Below are 16,730 nucleotides of genomic sequence, written 5' to 3' on the forward strand. Positions count from 1 at the left end.
GCATTAAAAAAGATAATTGGAGGGGCACCTGGGTGATTCAGTTGGTCGGGTGTCCGACTCTTGATTTCAGCTCAGGTCATGATCTCACGGTCTGTGAGATCGAGCCTTGAGTCGGGCTCTGCATTTACAGTGCTTGACTGCTTGGGATTCTCTCTCTCCCTCTCTCTGCCCCGCCCCTGCTTACATGCGTGTGCGCTCTCACTCTTTCTCAAAACAAACTTAAATTTTTTTTAAAGATAATTGGAAAGATGACTTAGTTGATGTTTCAGAAAGAGGAATGAAAATATTTTCAGGAATTCATACTTCACAGCTTCAGTTACTCCTCAGTGATGGCACCTGTGTTTATATTTGTTTTTGGGGTTTGTTCACTTTCCTTAAATGTAAAGGGATGTTTGGGGGGCCCCTGGCTGGCTCAGTCTGTAGAGCACGCGACTCCTGATCTCAGGGATGTGAGTTCAGGCCCCCATGTTGGGCCTAGAGCATACTTTTAAAAAAAATGGGCTCTGGGTCAGAGGCTGCCTTAAATGTTTGCAGGACCCGCAGAATCGCGTCAAAGCTCTTCTGATGATTCAGCACTATGCAAATAATAGGTTTCATTTAGATGGTTTTGTGCTCACGTGGCTATGTGATATGCCAGAAAGTGGTATATTCTGGCAAGTAAACCAATCAGACTGCAAACTTTTTAAAGCATGATACTGCTTCTCCGTATAGCACCACTAATCAAATGAGTGTGCCATACTTAACATGTGCAAATGAGGGGCCACCAAAATAATAATGCCTCATGGCCACCCCAAAAGTAAAAAGTACTGCTGAATCACTACTGTCCTCATTTTGATCTGAAAGGGACTGCACAGCTTTTGTGCTGCACGCATAAAGGATGTGAAAGAAGCTAAAAACCACAGACGACGTATAGAAATTTTATTACAGACCAAAAAAAAAAAAAAAGTATTTTTGCTATGTATCTGTGTCCAAAATTGGTTATTTCATGAACTAATTTTAATAATTTATGTAAACAGATAAAGAATCTGGTCTTTTATTTACTTATTTTTGCTTTAAGGTATAAACGTTTCCCTTCAGATTGAGTCAGTGTTTTCTGATAGTACTTCCAAATCACACATTACTGGTAGATTGTACTTGATCTGCATTTGAAGTTCATTTTTACTACTGACCTATAGAGTATGCTACCTATCTTTTAAGCCTTTAATAAAATGTTCTAGGGGCGCCTGGGTGGCGCAGTCGGCTAAGTGTCCGACTTCAGCCAGGTCACGATCTCGCGGTCCGTGAGTTCGAGCCCCGCGTCAGGCTCTGGGCGGATGGCTCAGAGCCTGGAGCCTGTTTCCGATTCTGTGTCTCCCTCTCTCTCTGCCCCTCCCCCGTTCATGCTCTGTCTCTCTCTGTCCCAAAAATAAATAAAAACGTTAAAAAAAATAATAATAAAAAAAAACAAAATGTTCTAAGAGGTAGATATATATATATATTTTTTTTTTTTTGGAGATTTCAAGACCATCTATTTGAGCATGAAGAATGATTGCGTTACGTGAGCTGCAACTTTAAACTGAAGCAAGGCTATAGATTAAAAAGGAGGAGGATTTGGGGTACAGAATCAAATATGGGGATAAAAATGGATTTGATTGATTTAGTTGAGGGCTAAATTGCTTCAAATTATAAAAGGACACCCGTCCACTCTGATGAAACTTAATTTTGTTGAAACCCGTTATAGGACTCGGGCCTGGAGGGACTGCCCGGCTCACCTCCATCTTCACAGCCTGACGGTGAACACATGGACAAACCGAAGCTCAAAGCCGGAGGTTCTGTCGAGAGTCTGCGGAGTTCTCTGAGTGGCCAGAGCTCGATGAGTGTGTCCCGTTTGTAATTATAGATGGTTTCCTTTGGAGTCCACATCAGACTTTTACTGGGTGTCAGGGTCAGGCAATCCAAAGATGAAAAGAACAAGTTCCCACCCTTCGGGTGTTGTTAGAGACAGACCTGCGAAATGTCTGGACCTAGAGTCATATTTGTTTCGTAGCAGACGTATAGCAATGGCACAAACGGGGTGATGAATTTTGATTGGAGAAAACAGGGAAGCAACTCGGAGGAAGGATGTGGAGAATGGAGGGGAAGAAGTCAAGGGCAAAGGCTCTTGAAATGACCAACATAAGACGTGGGGAAAGAGCGAATTATAAATGTCACAGATAATGCGTGCCATTCAACCACTCCAGGACTAATGGTGGTGTCGTCAAATGGCGTGGGGGAGGAGACCAATTTAAACCCACCATTTTCAGAACGCCTGGCCTCGTGCGAGTTCTTTGACTTCCCTGACTTTCCTTGTCTGTCACAAGGGGTAAGGACAGTATGCCTGAGAGGTTATGAATGTGGAAGGCTTGCGGTGTCCTCCATTAGGGAGTCTGTCTCCTGGATTCCTGGGTCATAAAGATAACTTGCTGGAGTCCCTTGTCTATTTAGGCGGTTGATTAGGAATAACCATCAGAAAATTCAGATCCCCTGGACTCCTAACCCAGCCCTGCCGTGGTCCTGACACAACGGTTGTGGCCTGTGACTTCCCTGATCTGTCCCTTAATTTCCTGATCTGTGATGACCTTTAATGCCTTTAAGCTTTGCTACACAGTAAGTCTGTGTTTACCCTGGTTCTTCCTATCTTTCCTGTGCAGGTGGTCAGACCGTGAGTACCACAGATTCCTCAACCAGCAACAGGGAGAGTGTCAAGTCAGAAGACGGTGATGATGAGGAACCCCCCTACCGGGGCCCCTTCTGCGGGCGTGCCAGGGTGCACACCGACTTCACGCCTAGTCCCTATGACACGGACTCACTCAAGCTCAAGGTACGTCTCTGCCCGGCCTCAGACTGACGGTTTCTTTAAGAGGTGTTCTGTTGTCCTTGCTTTTGAGTGCTGGGCTACTGTGGTGCCAGTATCTTGGCTGCTGTGATAAACTGGTCTCCTCAGTACAGAAAAACAAAACCGAAAACCAGGTAGCATTTGGGACGAAGGCGGGTCTTATGTTAATGCTCTGTCATCACCATCGCCTCCATCGTCCTTACCTCTGACCTCAGCTTCCTTTTAGAGTTCCTGTTGTCCCCGCCCACCACCCCCCTCCGGTTTTGCTCTCTCCAGCTGAAGAAACCTTACTGCCTTCTCTGTATGACTAACCAGTGAGGTTTTTACAGGACAGATGGAGCTGCACAAAATGTATGAAGCACTTCTACAACAGGGCTTACTGCTGGCATTTGATTGGTGGGAAATTCTTTCTCTAGGGAGCAGGAGCTCTGGACGGTGGCCAGGCATCCAGAGGGCCAGCCAGGTGCCCAGCCAGCCATGAGCACCAAGAGATACTTCAGCCACGTTTCACCTTGTGGTGAAGGGGGGGTGGAGGGTATGAGACCTCAGGCCTGCAAGGAATCTAGCAGAGGCAGGAGAGCTCAGGCTCTCTGCCAAGCTCCCACTCGTGTATAGTGACCTGTGGAACCCTGAGTCTGGCCCTTCGTTGTATTTTCTCATCTGTGTGGTTAACACATCTAATTGGTGCAGGGTTCATGCCTAGAGATGTACCTAATGGAAGGATCTTTGTTCCCTGGGCCACAGAAAGGAGACATCATCGACATAATCAGCAAGCCACCCATGGGCACCTGGATGGGTCTGTTGAACAACAAGGTCGGCACATTCAAGTTCATCTATGTAGATGTGCTAAATGAGGAAGAAGAGAAGCCCAAGCGCCCCACCAGGAGGAGGAGGAAAGGAAGACCACCCCAGCCCAAATCTGTGGAGGATCTCCTTGATCGGATCAACCTAAAAGTCAGTTTCTTCTTGTTCTGGTCACATTTGGCTCCCTGCTGCCTTCTCCTTTTCCTAAATTAAGCAAGGGCACATTCAGGGAAGGAGAAAGAGTCATCTGTGTGATCCAACAAGGGCAGCCCGTTACTTTGATGAGTAGCCATTATTCTACAGAAATAGGTACCGGTATTCTGATGCTGCCATTGACCTCTGCGGTGGGTGACCGCCTAAGTCCCGGGTCAGAACTTGCTATTAGCCCCAAGAACAGCTTTCAGAGAGCCGTGAGGTCCGAGCTACTACCAGGAAGGGCTGTAAACACAAACCCCTGGTGCCCTGCTCCCTCAGCTCCTCAGACTGAGGATTTATGCCCACGGCCCGTCTCCCACTGTCCCTCTCAGGATCTAGTGAACCGGGGCCGCAGCAGTAGATTCGGTCTCCTCCCTGCACAACCCTCTTGCTCCTGAGGAAGTCATAGCGCTTTCTGAGTTGGATTTCAGCAGCCCTATAAACGAAAGAAGTCTCCTGGGCTGTGCACGCTGCAGCGTTAGAGGCCCTAAAGCAGGGGCACAGTGAAAATGCAAGCCAGTGGGGCCCATGTCAGCCTGCGAGGTACACATCCTTGACCCCTGATTAATGAAATGCCTTGCGCGCCTGCTCAGCTGTAGGGCTGGGAGGTACACAGCAGATTACAAGCGATACTTACTAATCTTCCAGCTACGTGAATCGGACTGTGGAAAGAGTTTAGGGGTTCGAGGCTGCTTGAGGGTCCAGAATCACAGGGCCTGCTGACTCCCTTGGCTTCTTTCCCTCACAGGAGCACATGCCCACTTTCCTGTTCAATGGGTATGAAGACCTGGACACCTTTAAGCTCCTGGAGGAGGAAGATTTGGATGAGTTAAATATCAGGGACCCGGAACACAGGGCTGTTCTCTTGACGGCGGTGGAGCTGTTACAGGAATATGACAGTAAGTCCCTCCCGGCACACAAGTGTCCCTCGTTAGATAGGTCACATGCTCAGGTCCCTAGAGTTATTCAGTTGGTCCTACTTGATCCAAAGCCAGGGCCAGTTTTGTATTATGTCAAACAGCAGCACAAAGGCACAAATTTCCAATGTAGCCCTTCTGGTTTATGTGGGAGCAAAGAAAACCTTACTGCTGGCCCCTTTCCTGGCATGTTTCTGGGTAACATTTGAGGAAAAGGCTGCTGTAAGAGAGGATTGAATTGCAGTGTCTTCTTTTTTTTAATATAAAAATCTCTTTTTTTAAAATATATGTTTTTAAAGTTTATTTAATTTTTTTTAATTATTTTTGAGAGAACAAGAGAGAGAGGGTGGGCCGGGGAGGGGCAGAGAGACAGAGAGAGAGAGACAGAAGCTGAAGCAGGCTCCAGGCTCTGAGCTGTCAGCACAGAGCCCCACATGGGGCTCGAACCCATGAACCGTGAGATCACGACCTGAGCCGAAGTCAGATGCTTAACCAACTGAGCCTCCCAGGCACCCCGTATTTATTTGTTTTTAAAAGTTTATTTATATTGAGAGAAAAGAGAGCACGAGTAGGGGAGGGGGCAGAGAGAGAGGGAGAGAGAGAGAATCGCAAGCCGGTTCCGCGCTATCCATGCAGAATCTGCTGTGTGGAGCCTGATCTCACGAACTGCGAGATCATGACCTGAGCCGAAATCAAGAGTCGGACGCTTAACCGACTGAATCACCCAGGCGCCCTGAAGTTTGTTTATTTATTACTTTGAGAGAAAGTGCATGTGCAAGCAGGGGAGAGACAGAGAAAGGGGGAAAGAGAGAGTTTCCCAAGCAGGCTCTGTACTGTCAGCGCAGAGCCCAATGCAGGGCTTGAACCCATGAACTGTGAGATCATGACCTGAGCTGAAGTCAGATGCTTAACAGACTGAGCCACCCCGGCGCCCCTGAATTGCGGTCTTCTTAACCCCATAGATGCCAACTTAGGCACTATGGGATGTGCAGCCTCAGCATGCCTTCCGGATACACAAAGGTAACAGACATACTGGGAGTATCTTGCCCAGCCAAGGGTTAATTACTTCTCAAAGCACACCAGAATTGTTCTCTTATTGAATAGGATGGTTAATGAATATATGACATTCATTGGCTTCCACTGAAGCAGGAAGTATCTGAAATGAATATGTAAGAGATTCCATATTGCAAATTCTCAGCTGAGGTGATAGCTCATTTTTATAGTCCATGGACAGCATTCAGTAAGCTCCCAGCTTTTATGTAGTCTATTTGAATATACTGTATCCTTTGCTCCATTAACCTAGTCTTATCTTGCTCTTTATTCTTCAATCTGACATCAAAAATATTCCTGAAATTATGCATCACGAGGGGAGTATCTTTCCTAGTTATTGAATTCAAATGCATTTTCTTTCACGTGCTCTGCTTCGCTAGCTAATAGCATTTCTATAGCTAAAAGACAAACCCAAACCATGGTTAATGGTGGGAAAGAAATACATTACTGAATGCATCAGGCCCAAGAGACATGGGAGCAAGTGAGTCAGTACAGTTAAATTCACTTCTGCTTAATCGGTCCTCCCTCTAAATTAACTGATAATATAGAGGACCACATACCATCAAATAGATGGCTGAATCCTAGATAAACATACTGCCTTCAGGGATAGATCTGAAGAGAGTTGTGTTTCATAGTTAATCCCACTTCATAACTATGTCTCTTTGGTATAGGAGGTGTCTCCTGGGGGTCTGTGGCCAGGTTGGGCACAAGGAGCCTCCTGGCCCCATGCCTGGTGTGGCCAGCCAGCTATACTGATATCAATTAATGTCAAATCATCTAGTCTCCTGGACCACAGCTGCTCTATAAAATAGCTCATTTGCTCTTCCTCAGCCACTGAGAACAGCTGGCTTATCAACCCTGTCCATTACGTTTCCTGGAGCATTCAGAACATTTCCTCCTTTAGGAGGACCGAAGCTAAACACGGAGGGTAAGGCAGGCCGGATGTGCTCTTAGTCTCTGTCCTGCCACACTGGCTCGGATTCACCGTCCTGAGGTTTGCACCAGGGGATATTTTGTAGGAGGGAACCTATGATGAGGCATACTCAGAAAGTCTAAGGAGGGCTCTTTACTTCTTGAAATCTGTGCCGCGCCCCCGCTCAGACTATCCCCAGTGCAAAAAGTAGCTCGTCCTCTTACTGGTTCTAAAACAAAGGCTTCCTGGGCTCGGGGTGCTGATTAGTGCCAAGGGTCTGGGTCTAGACTTATCCTAGGATTGTAAGATTTTCATTCAGTGCAGTTAAATTTTAAGTAGTATTCTAGTAACTGGTGACCAAGAGGGACACCATAGATTCTGTCAAACTGCATTTCTGTGCCCGAGACAGATCCAGAGATCTGTTCAGATCTTGCACCTTTTCTAGCTCAGCCACCCACAAAAGCAGGAAGCACATCACCAGAACGGCTTGGCAGGCAGACCGACCAGCCCTCCTCAGTGCACGTCTGTGTGTGGGAAATGCAGGCCTCTGTACAGGGTTCCATTTGGAAAAGACTCTAATGGTCTGATAGCATTTCCCTACACGGATACCAAAACCACTGTCGTAGGCTTGCCAAAGGAAAGCTCTTGGTTAATAATTTTAATAAAAATTATAATCGGCGGGCGCCTGGGTGGCTCACTCAGTTGGGCATCCAACTTCAACTCAGGTCATGAGCTCACGGTTCGTGGGTTTGAGCCCTGCGTCGGGCTCTGTGCTGACAGCTCAGAGCCTGGAGCCTGCTTCAGATGCTGTGTCTCCCTCTCTCTCTGCCCCTTCCCCACTCACACTCTGTCTCTGTCTCAAAAATAAACGTTAAGGGGCGCCTGGGTGGCGCAGTCGGATAAGCTCCGACTTCAGCCAGGTCACGATCTCGCGGTCCGTGAGTTTGAGCCCCGCATCAGGCTCTGGGCTGATGGCTCAGAGCCTGGAGCCTGTTTCTGATTCTGTGTCTCCCTCTCTCTCTGCCCCTCCCCCGTTCATGCTCTGTCTCTCTCTGTCTCAAAAATAAATAAACGTTGAAAAAAAAAATTAAAAAAAATAAAATAAAAAAAATTGTAATTAGCAATTTCTAACATGCAGAGTAGTACAGAGAAAAAAAATCCACATACCCAAAATCCAACTAAAGTTAACATTTTGGCATAGTTGCTTCGATTCTTTTTTAAAGAAATACAAGCTCACTGAAAGGCGTGTTCTCCAAGAATGCCACTCCCTTCCCTCTTCCTCCCCAAGGCAATTGCTTTCCAGAAAATGGCGTGGGTGCTTGTGCACCAGCAGCTTTTGATGTTTGGGTATCTCAGTGTCTTAGCGCATTGTTCCTCCCTGTGTGTGTGTGTGTTGAGGTGGGAGTAGGGGGAGGGCTTCAGGCCCAAGTTCAGGTCAGGCCCAAACAGGGTTTCAGCCCCCAAAACCCAGTCCCCTATGCTTATTTGACTGTGAGACTGTTCATGGTCCTAGCTCCCCTTTCTTGTCCTCTACTGTCGCATTCATGCTAGCAAGTGTAGGGAGGGGATATGGCCTTGAATCTGCAGTACATCTAGGAGGTACGTACCCACCTCTTGGAAGAAGGGCAAGTTACTTGGTAAATACTGGCCTTTAGTTTTAGGGAATTTTGCTAAGCTTAATCGTTGGGTTCCTGCTAAGTAGCCGCTGACTGGACCTTTAATAAAAAAAAAAAAATGGACCACAGCCCCTTGACATATGCCCCATGACCGTATCAGCTGATCTGGTTTTGTGAGGCAATGTGAGGGATCCCTTCACTCCCCGTGCATTCAGGTACCTGACGGTGTCCGGTGAAGGCCGGCATCCCTGAAGATGCAGACGCAGTCTGCATTTTCATGCAGGGGCAGGGACAGGTGTTCTCTTTTATGCCCCTTGGTCAGCACTTCAGAGTCTGTTTTGGCTGGAGTGATACACTGAACTGCCTTGCCAAGGACAGACTATGCTGATTCCTCTTCCTGGGTTGTAACTAATAGCTCAAAGCCTTCATTTTATACATATCATTTTCCTAAATAACATGCTAGACTAGGACAAAGGCTGCTTCAAATCCACAGACTCTTCCACATAATGAGGACATCACTCCAGAATGTTCTTTTTGTGTGGGGGAAGGTAAACATTCGGCTGTTGTGCTTCCAGTTAATTTTTCATTAGTTTAAAAAATAGCACTTAAAAAATTTTTGATTTTTTTTTTTTATTTAATTTTATGTTTTTACTTTACATCCAAGTTAGCATATAGTGCACCAATGATTTCAGGAGTAGATTCCTTAATGCCCTTTACCCATTTAGCCCATCCCCCCCTCCCATAACCCTCCAGTAATCCTCTGTTCTCCGTATTTAAGAGTCTCTTATGTTTTGTCCCCCTCCGTTTTTATATTATTTTTGCTTCCCTTTCCTTGTGTTCATCTGTTGTCTTAAAGTCCTCATGTGAATGAAGTCATATGACATTTGTCTTTCTCTAATTTCACTTAGCATAATACCCTCTAGTTCCATCCACGTAGTTGCAGATAGCAAGATTTCATTCTTTTTGATTGCCGAGTAATACTCCATTTTTATATATACATGTATATGTATATACGTATATACACCACATCCTCTTTATCCATTCATCCATCGATGGACATTTGGGCTCTTTCCATACTTTGGCTATTGTCGATAGTGCTGCTATAAACATTGGGGTGCATGTGTCCCGTCAAAACAGCACACCTGTATCCCGTGGATAAATGCCTAGTAGTGCAATTGCTGGGTCGTAGGGTAGTTCTATTCTTAGTTTTTTGAGGAACCTCCATCCTGTTTTCCAGAGTGGCTGCCCCAGTTTGCCTTCCCACCAGCAGTGCAAAAGAGTTCCTCTTTCTCCGCATTACTCACCAACATCTCTTCTTGCCTGAGTTGTTAATGTTCGCCATTCTGACAGGTGTCAGGTTGTATCTCATTGTGGTTTTGATTTGTATTTCCCTGATGATGAGTGATGTGGAGCATCTGTTAGCCATCTGGATGTCTTTTTTGAAGAAGTGTCTATTCATGTCTTTTGTTCATTTCTTCACTGGATTGTTTGGTTTTTGGGTGTTGAGTTTGAAAAGTTCTTTATAGATTTTGTATATTAACCCTTTATCTGATATGTCGTTTGCAAATATCTTCTCCCATTCTGTCGGTTGCCTTTTAGTTTTGCCGATTGTTTCTTTCATGGTGCAGAAGCTTTTTATTTTCATGAGGTCCCAGTAGTTCATTTTTGCTTTCGTTTCCCTTGCCTCTGGAGACGTGTTGAGTAAGAAGTTGCTGCGGCCAAGGTCAAACAGGTTTTTGCCTGCTTTCTCCTCGAGGATTTTGATGGCTTCCTGTCTTACATTGAGGTCTTTCATCCATTTTATTTTTTGCATGTCGCTGTCCAGTTTACCCAGCACCACTTGTTGAAGAGACTGTCTTTATCCCATTGGCTATTCTTTCCTGCTTTGTCAACGATTAGTTGGCCATACGTCTGTGGGCCCATTTTTGGGTTCTCTATTCTGTTCCATTGATCTGAGTGTCTGTTTTTGTGCCAGTACCATACCGTCTTGATGATTACAGCTTTGTGATACAGCTTGAAGTCTGGGATTCTGAGGCCTCCTGCTTTGGTTTTCTTTTTCAGGATTGCTTTGGCTATTTGGGGTCTTTTCTGGTTCCATACAAACTTTAGAATGGTTTGTTCTAGCTCTGTGAAGGATGCTAGTGTTATTTTGATAGATTGCATTGAATATGTAGATTGCTTTGGGTAGTATTGACATTTTGACAGTATTTGTTTTTCCTATCCAGGATCATGGGAAATTTTTCCATTTTTTTGTGTCTTCTTCAATTTCTTTCATAAGCTTTCTATAGTTTTCAATTTATAGAATTTTCACCTCTTTGCTTAGATTTATTCCTAGGTATTTTATTTTTAATGTTTGTTTTTGAGAGAGAGAGAACATGAGAGGGGGAGGGTCAGAGAGAGAGGAAGACACAGAATCTGAAGCAGGCTCTGAGCTCTCAGCACAGAGCCCAACCTGGGGCTCGAACCCACAAACTGTGACATCATGACCTGAGCCAAAGTCGGATGCTAAGCCCCCCAGGCACTCCCCAAAAATAGCACCTCTTAATCTGGAGTTTTACCTTACCAGCTTACTCTGCCAGGATTAGTGTCATAACACGCTTTCCATGTGAAAAATGCAAACAGGAAGTGGTGAGTGGAACAGCTGTACGTTGTGGAATGCAGTCGTCTGCCTTCCTGCGATTTATTTCTTAATGACCTGAGAAAAGCCATCGGATTTCCGTTTTGTTTTTTTGTGGTAGGGGAGGGGCCGTGAAGAGAAAGGAAAAGAAATCAAGACCATTTATCATGAACTTACTTGTTTTAGGTAGAAAAAGTTGTTCTTGGTTTCTGTTTTATGGGACCAAGTACCCCCTCTGCACAGTATTACAAAGGTGTTCGTCGTGTAACCTCACTCCCACGTAAGGCCTTCTGTGCCCCCTTTTATAGAATGCGCATGTGACATGGCTGGTGATAAGGGCCCTCCTTATTTCCCCTGTGATTGGCTTTTAGACATTCCCTTGACAGAAACATCAGGTACTTCTCTAGAAGGCTTCTTTAAAATGGGGACATTCAGTTTCCACTCGCCCAGCTGAAGAGTGTCCATTACTCAGTGTCCTGGTTAGAGGATTTCCAAGCTTTCCCCTGTCTTACCTTTGTGTACAGGGAACAGAAACGCTGACTCAAAACAAAAGGAGAAGGCAGAAAGGAAAGCAAACCCTCTAACACATTCCAAACAAACAAAAGGATTTAACCTGTGCCCCCCATGAGGTTAGGGGTTAATGTCCCCAGTTGCCAGCCTTACTCCTGTTGAGAGAATCCGAGAACAAGAGCTTGTCACCAAGACCTAAGAATGCTCCTAAAGTCAGTATTTCATTTACCACTTAATTTGGAAGACACGTCTTAGGCCAGACGCTTGTCAGAGAAATCTCTAATAATCTGCTTGTGAAAGGGGCATACGCACCCTAAGCTTCCCCTCCGGGGTCCCCTCGCTCAGAAAGGACACTGATTGTCCTTCCCTCACAGCAGACACAAAGCTTTGAATTTCTCCCTTCCTGACAGGCCAGAGTCCTCCTCTGGGTAACTTAACAGAAATTGACAAACTGCAACTAGAGGCTCTCCCTCTGAATTTATTTTGATGTTACCTTTACAGAAAATTGTTCTGATCTCGTCCGTTCATTTTATTTCATTCACTTTAAAATAATTAGCGCTCTTCCAAAAGTCCGAGGCTTCAAAACGTGCACTGATAACAGGATAAAAATCGGGATTTGGTTGACTTTGATTTTCACTCCCCACTGATTCCATGCTGTGTGTTGACCTTCCGTAGGTAACAGCGACCAGTCGGGATCCCAGGAGAAGCTGCTTGTCGACAGCCAGGGCCTGAGTGGATGCTCTCCACGAGACTCCGGGTGCTACGAGAGCAGCGAGAACCTGGAAAATGGTAATGTCCACACGGATAACTATGAGTGCACCTTAATATCTCTAAAAAAATTTTAATGTTTTTAGATTTTTGAGATAGAGACAGAGCATGAGCAGGGGAGGGGCAGAGAGAGAGGGAGGCACAGAATCTGAAGCAGGCTCTGAGCTGTCAGCACAGAGCCCGACGCAGGGCTCGAACTCACAGACTGTGAGATCATGACCTGAGCTGAAGGCGGATGCCCCACCGACTGAGCCACCCAGGTGCCCCTAGTGCACCTTAATATCTTAATATGCCAGCCCTTTGGATCATTTCTGGACAGCTATGCTTCGGCATAGGACTACCTTTCCTCTGCAGCCTGAGCCATACTTTGGGGGATACTGGCACTTAATTAAGATTCTTAAAAAGACTGAACCTCTCCCTCGAGACCAGGCAACTGATGTTCTCGAGAAAGGAGTATAGTGGTCTCCTTCTTCCATCCCACTTAGCACATAAGTGGAGAGTTGAAGACACTTGTGTGTCAGAGAAAGGATCCTCAACTTCCCATGGCCCTGAAGCTCTTAGCGCCTCAGCCCCGGTGTGGATCAGGAAAGAGCCATGCGGTTTGGGGTGAGGAGTTCTGGGGGTTACAGCATTTTTTAGCCGAAGACTTGACTTCATGCATCTGAGCCCCCTCACCCCATGAGTTTCTCTTTGTTCTAAGAGTTAAAGTAATATTAATACCTAGCATTTATGAAACACAGACTATGAACTTGGTAGTGGGCTGGGTCCTTAGGTTTGCCGTTACTAATCATCACTCAAACCCAGGACTGCCTATTTTATTATCTTTTTAATGTTTATTTTTGAGAGAAAGACAGCACAAGCGGGGGGGTGGGCAGAGAGAGATGGAGACCTAGAATCTGAAGCAGGCTCTGAGCGGTCAGTGCAGAACCTAATGTGGGGCTTGAACTCACGAACTTGAGATCATGAGCTGAAGTCGGACGTTTAACCGACTGATCCACCCAGGCGCCCCTGCAATGCATAGTTTATAGATGAAGACTTTAAAGCTTGGAGAGATTAAACGATAGCTGAAATCCTTGTTCTTTTCTCACCTGGTACCACTCTGGCTATTACGAGGGTCTGTCGATGGTAGGCAGTATTTTAGACCTAGTTTTCCAATCCTATAAGCATTTTTAAGCCCATACTCCATTATAGTCATTATACATCAGCCCGTGGTATCTGGGCTTCATTGAACTCTAAGCCAGAAAGGATTTAGTTTGCATTTGTTATAATAACTACCTTCAAGAACAGTGGATTGGATTAAAATAGACGCCCCCATTTTCAAACCAGGAGAAAGGCAACACACATGGTGGGAAACTTCTTTATGCTTTTCTTTTGGCTTATTTATTCTGAGGAGCGGTAATATCCCAGTGTTTGGGACGGTCACGTATCTGTCCCTTATTTCAAGGTAAGGATGTTGAGGAGCCCTTGTGGGACCAGGATGCAAAGCCAAGGCATGAGCGTTGGGTTCCTTCAGCATTGTTGTTTTCATTCCCCTCGGTTTTTCTTATCTAGACAGCCTGAGCAGGGGTGGCCCTCAGGATCTGGAATCTGCCCAGTGAAGCAGGCCAACTTGTGGGTCACGGGTGTGGTCACTCCTTTGATGAAAAGCTAGATTCTGGCAGGGGTTTATCAAAGATCACAGTACAAAAACATCTCAATTCATACTAAAAGTGAAAAGACTGACTTTATCCCAACAGTCTTTGCTTCATTTCTGTGGAAGCTAGATCTCTGAATACAGGATGCAGAATTAAATCTTAAAATATTACATTTTTGTTTACATTAAAAAAAAATCTCAAAACTTCAGGCCAGCTAGATATCACCCAGCTGCCCACATCTAATATGGTGCTTCCTTCTCTCTCAGAGAGCATGACTAGGGCTCAGTGTTCTGTCTCCCAACGTCCTTGGGCCAGGCCCACCCGTGGTCTGCTTACTGGAAGCTACTAGAGAATATGTTTGTTTCTTTCACTTCATTGGAGTACTGAGTGCCATATCCACCGCAAATGACAAACTCAGTTTGAATCCATGGTTTACTTATAATGTATCCGTCATAATTATATGCTCATAGATGATGTTCGGTAGATAGGTTTTGGAACAACAAGATTGGCCATAAATTTCGCTTTGAAAAGCAGCACAACAGTATGTGACCAAGGTGTAAAATTGGCAGAAGTCCACAACTCAAACCAAAACAATGTTTTCAAAATAGAGGTGACTTCTTTTTCTATCTTTCCTGCTTGTCCACTTAAGGACACAGTATTCACCTCCCCCCACCCCCCTTGTTTATTTTTTTTTCAAATCTTAAACCAGGCTGCACCATTCTGTTCTAGTTCTCACGAAGAAAATATTTTCATTGAGTGCAGAGATAAATGCATAAGCGCTGGTCCATGGAGGTCTGCGCTTCTCACCGTGTCCGAACCCCCTCCACACTTCAGCATCCATCTTTTATGGATGAAGCTGCATTAAAAAGGATACTCCTGTATTGAAAATTCCCAATTTCAAAAGTCCGATTTTCTGAGAAAGGGTGATTCTGTTAGCAGTCACCTCTTCATCTCTACCGTCCCCCTCCTCCTGAGTGTCGTGCGAGGCAAATAAATTGCATCCAAAATACCTACAGCTGTAAACCCTAAATTGTGTGTCTCCTACACCCTTTTCTTTTTGCAGTAAAAACCAGCATTTGAGCATGGGGAGCTATTAGGTCCTGAAGGAAAACAATTTACCAGGTAGACCATCCAGAAGGGTCACAAAAGCAGCGGCATCATAAACGCCTCCACTGCATGGCCAGAGTGCAGGGCAATTACTGAGGGAGACGGTGATCTGAAGGCCACATGTCTTGTTTGTTTCCTCCCTGTCCTAACAGAGAAGCAATCAGTAGGAAATTTCAGAAAGCTTACTTGTCTCTCGCAGGAGTCATAAGTGGAATGGGGTCAGGTGCCCTCCATTTTACAATGGGTGGCTCTTGATTTCCTGTTGTGGCCCCCAAACTCCTATTCCAGCAAGATTAGAGACACTAGCAACGGATGCCCTAAATTTCTGTTGAACACATGAACCCCATTGTGAAAAATGCCCAGGGTTGATAGGTTTTAGCTGCCACTGGAATCCCATCAAGTAGCCCACAGTTTAAAATATTGAGCACCTACTGAAGCAAAGCTTTTTAAACTGCAGGTTGCAATTCATTAGTGGGGTGGAAAATCGGTGTAGAGGGTCGTAAACAGCAGTTTCATAAAACAGAATAGAAAATACCAGGGTGCATTCCAAAGGTAAGATTGATATTGTTACTTGTAATCTTGGTTCAGCGTGTATGTCTCTGCGTGTGCATGTGTCTGTGTGCACTGGATGAACGTGAAGTGTGTTTCTTACTGTAGATTATAGTTTAAAAAACAGTCTGAGAGCCACTATGGGCTCCAAAACCAGGACGAGAGTGGGGGGAGCAAGCAGGCAGGGTGCAGACTTCAAGGAGGTACTCAAACTCTCAGGTACTCGGCTGCACCTGCCTGACCCCGAGAGCAGTCACCTCCAAGTGTGCCCCTAGGCGCACAGGTCACCTCCCCCTAATCCTATTTCTAATGATCATTTTGGAGACCTCAAAATCTGACCCATGAACTCTGCCAAAGTGTTTTATCAGTGTGGGAAGATAATGGTTCTCCCTAAACCCCTGGACTGAAAACCCACCTGGCAGACTTCCTGGGAAGGAGGCAGAGTCGGAGGAGCCCGAGCTCACCTTGTCCCATGGACACAGCTAGGTAACAGCCACATCTGTGCATCCGCCCCAGAAAACAACCCAAAGATTTGGCAAAACAGACCTCCCAGTCCGTTGCAGAGAGAAGTACATATCAAAAAGGTAGGAGGGGTGAAGACGTGGTTGGAACCGAACTCCTGGTGAGACTGACCACAAACAGGAGAGACACAAGCACTGGAGAAGGGAGAACAGACGGCACACCAGGCACCCTAGCCATGGGGAATCTGCAGCAGGAAGAGGAGTCTCCACCATCTGGCTTCAAAAAACAACAGGGCTTAACTTTGAGTTTTTAATAACCAGCTGGGCTGGTTTTTTTTTTTAATACTTATTTTTAAGAGACAGAGAGTGAGTGGGGGAGGGGCAGAGAAAGAGGGAGACAACAGAATCGAAAGCAGGCTCTGAGCTGACGGCACAGAGCCTGACACGGGGCTTGAACTCACTGACTGCGAGATCATGACCTGAGCCAAAGTCCGACGCTCAACCGACTGAGCCACCCAGTCTCCCCAATTCCAGGTACTTTAAAAATCAGTGGCTCAGCTCCAGGAGAGCTGAAGATGACAGGAAATAGTCCCCTTAAAGAGCCAGCACGACAAACAGCCCTGCCAAGATATGGCAGAGAAGCAGCAGTTTGAAAAGCACCTGGCGTATATGTGCAGGAGATTTATTTACTAATCTCAGAATGGGTACTGGAGGGGCAGGGGTCTTTAGGAGACT

At 45.7% G+C, this 16,730-nt stretch overlaps 1 protein-coding gene across 6 annotated transcripts in view; it reads left to right on the forward strand.

The window, feature by feature from the left end:
- Positions 1-16,730, forward strand: part of SASH1 (SAM and SH3 domain containing 1) — a 198,434-nt gene that overhangs the window by 165,577 nt on the left and 16,127 nt on the right. For all 6 annotated transcript variants that reach the window (XM_047860764.1, XM_047860762.1, XM_047860763.1 and 3 more), the window contains 5 exons: positions 1,721-1,856; positions 2,670-2,839; positions 3,599-3,808; positions 4,602-4,752; positions 12,152-12,265. In XM_047860764.1, the coding sequence (XP_047716720.1) occupies positions 1,721-1,856; positions 2,670-2,839; positions 3,599-3,808; positions 4,602-4,752; positions 12,152-12,265 (781 nt within the window). The remainder of the gene's footprint in view (positions 1-1,720; positions 1,857-2,669; positions 2,840-3,598; positions 3,809-4,601; positions 4,753-12,151; positions 12,266-16,730) is intronic.

Source organism: Prionailurus viverrinus, chromosome B2, assembly GCF_022837055.1.
Source record: "Prionailurus viverrinus isolate Anna chromosome B2, UM_Priviv_1.0, whole genome shotgun sequence".
Lineage (NCBI taxonomy): Eukaryota > Metazoa > Chordata > Mammalia > Carnivora > Felidae > Prionailurus > Prionailurus viverrinus.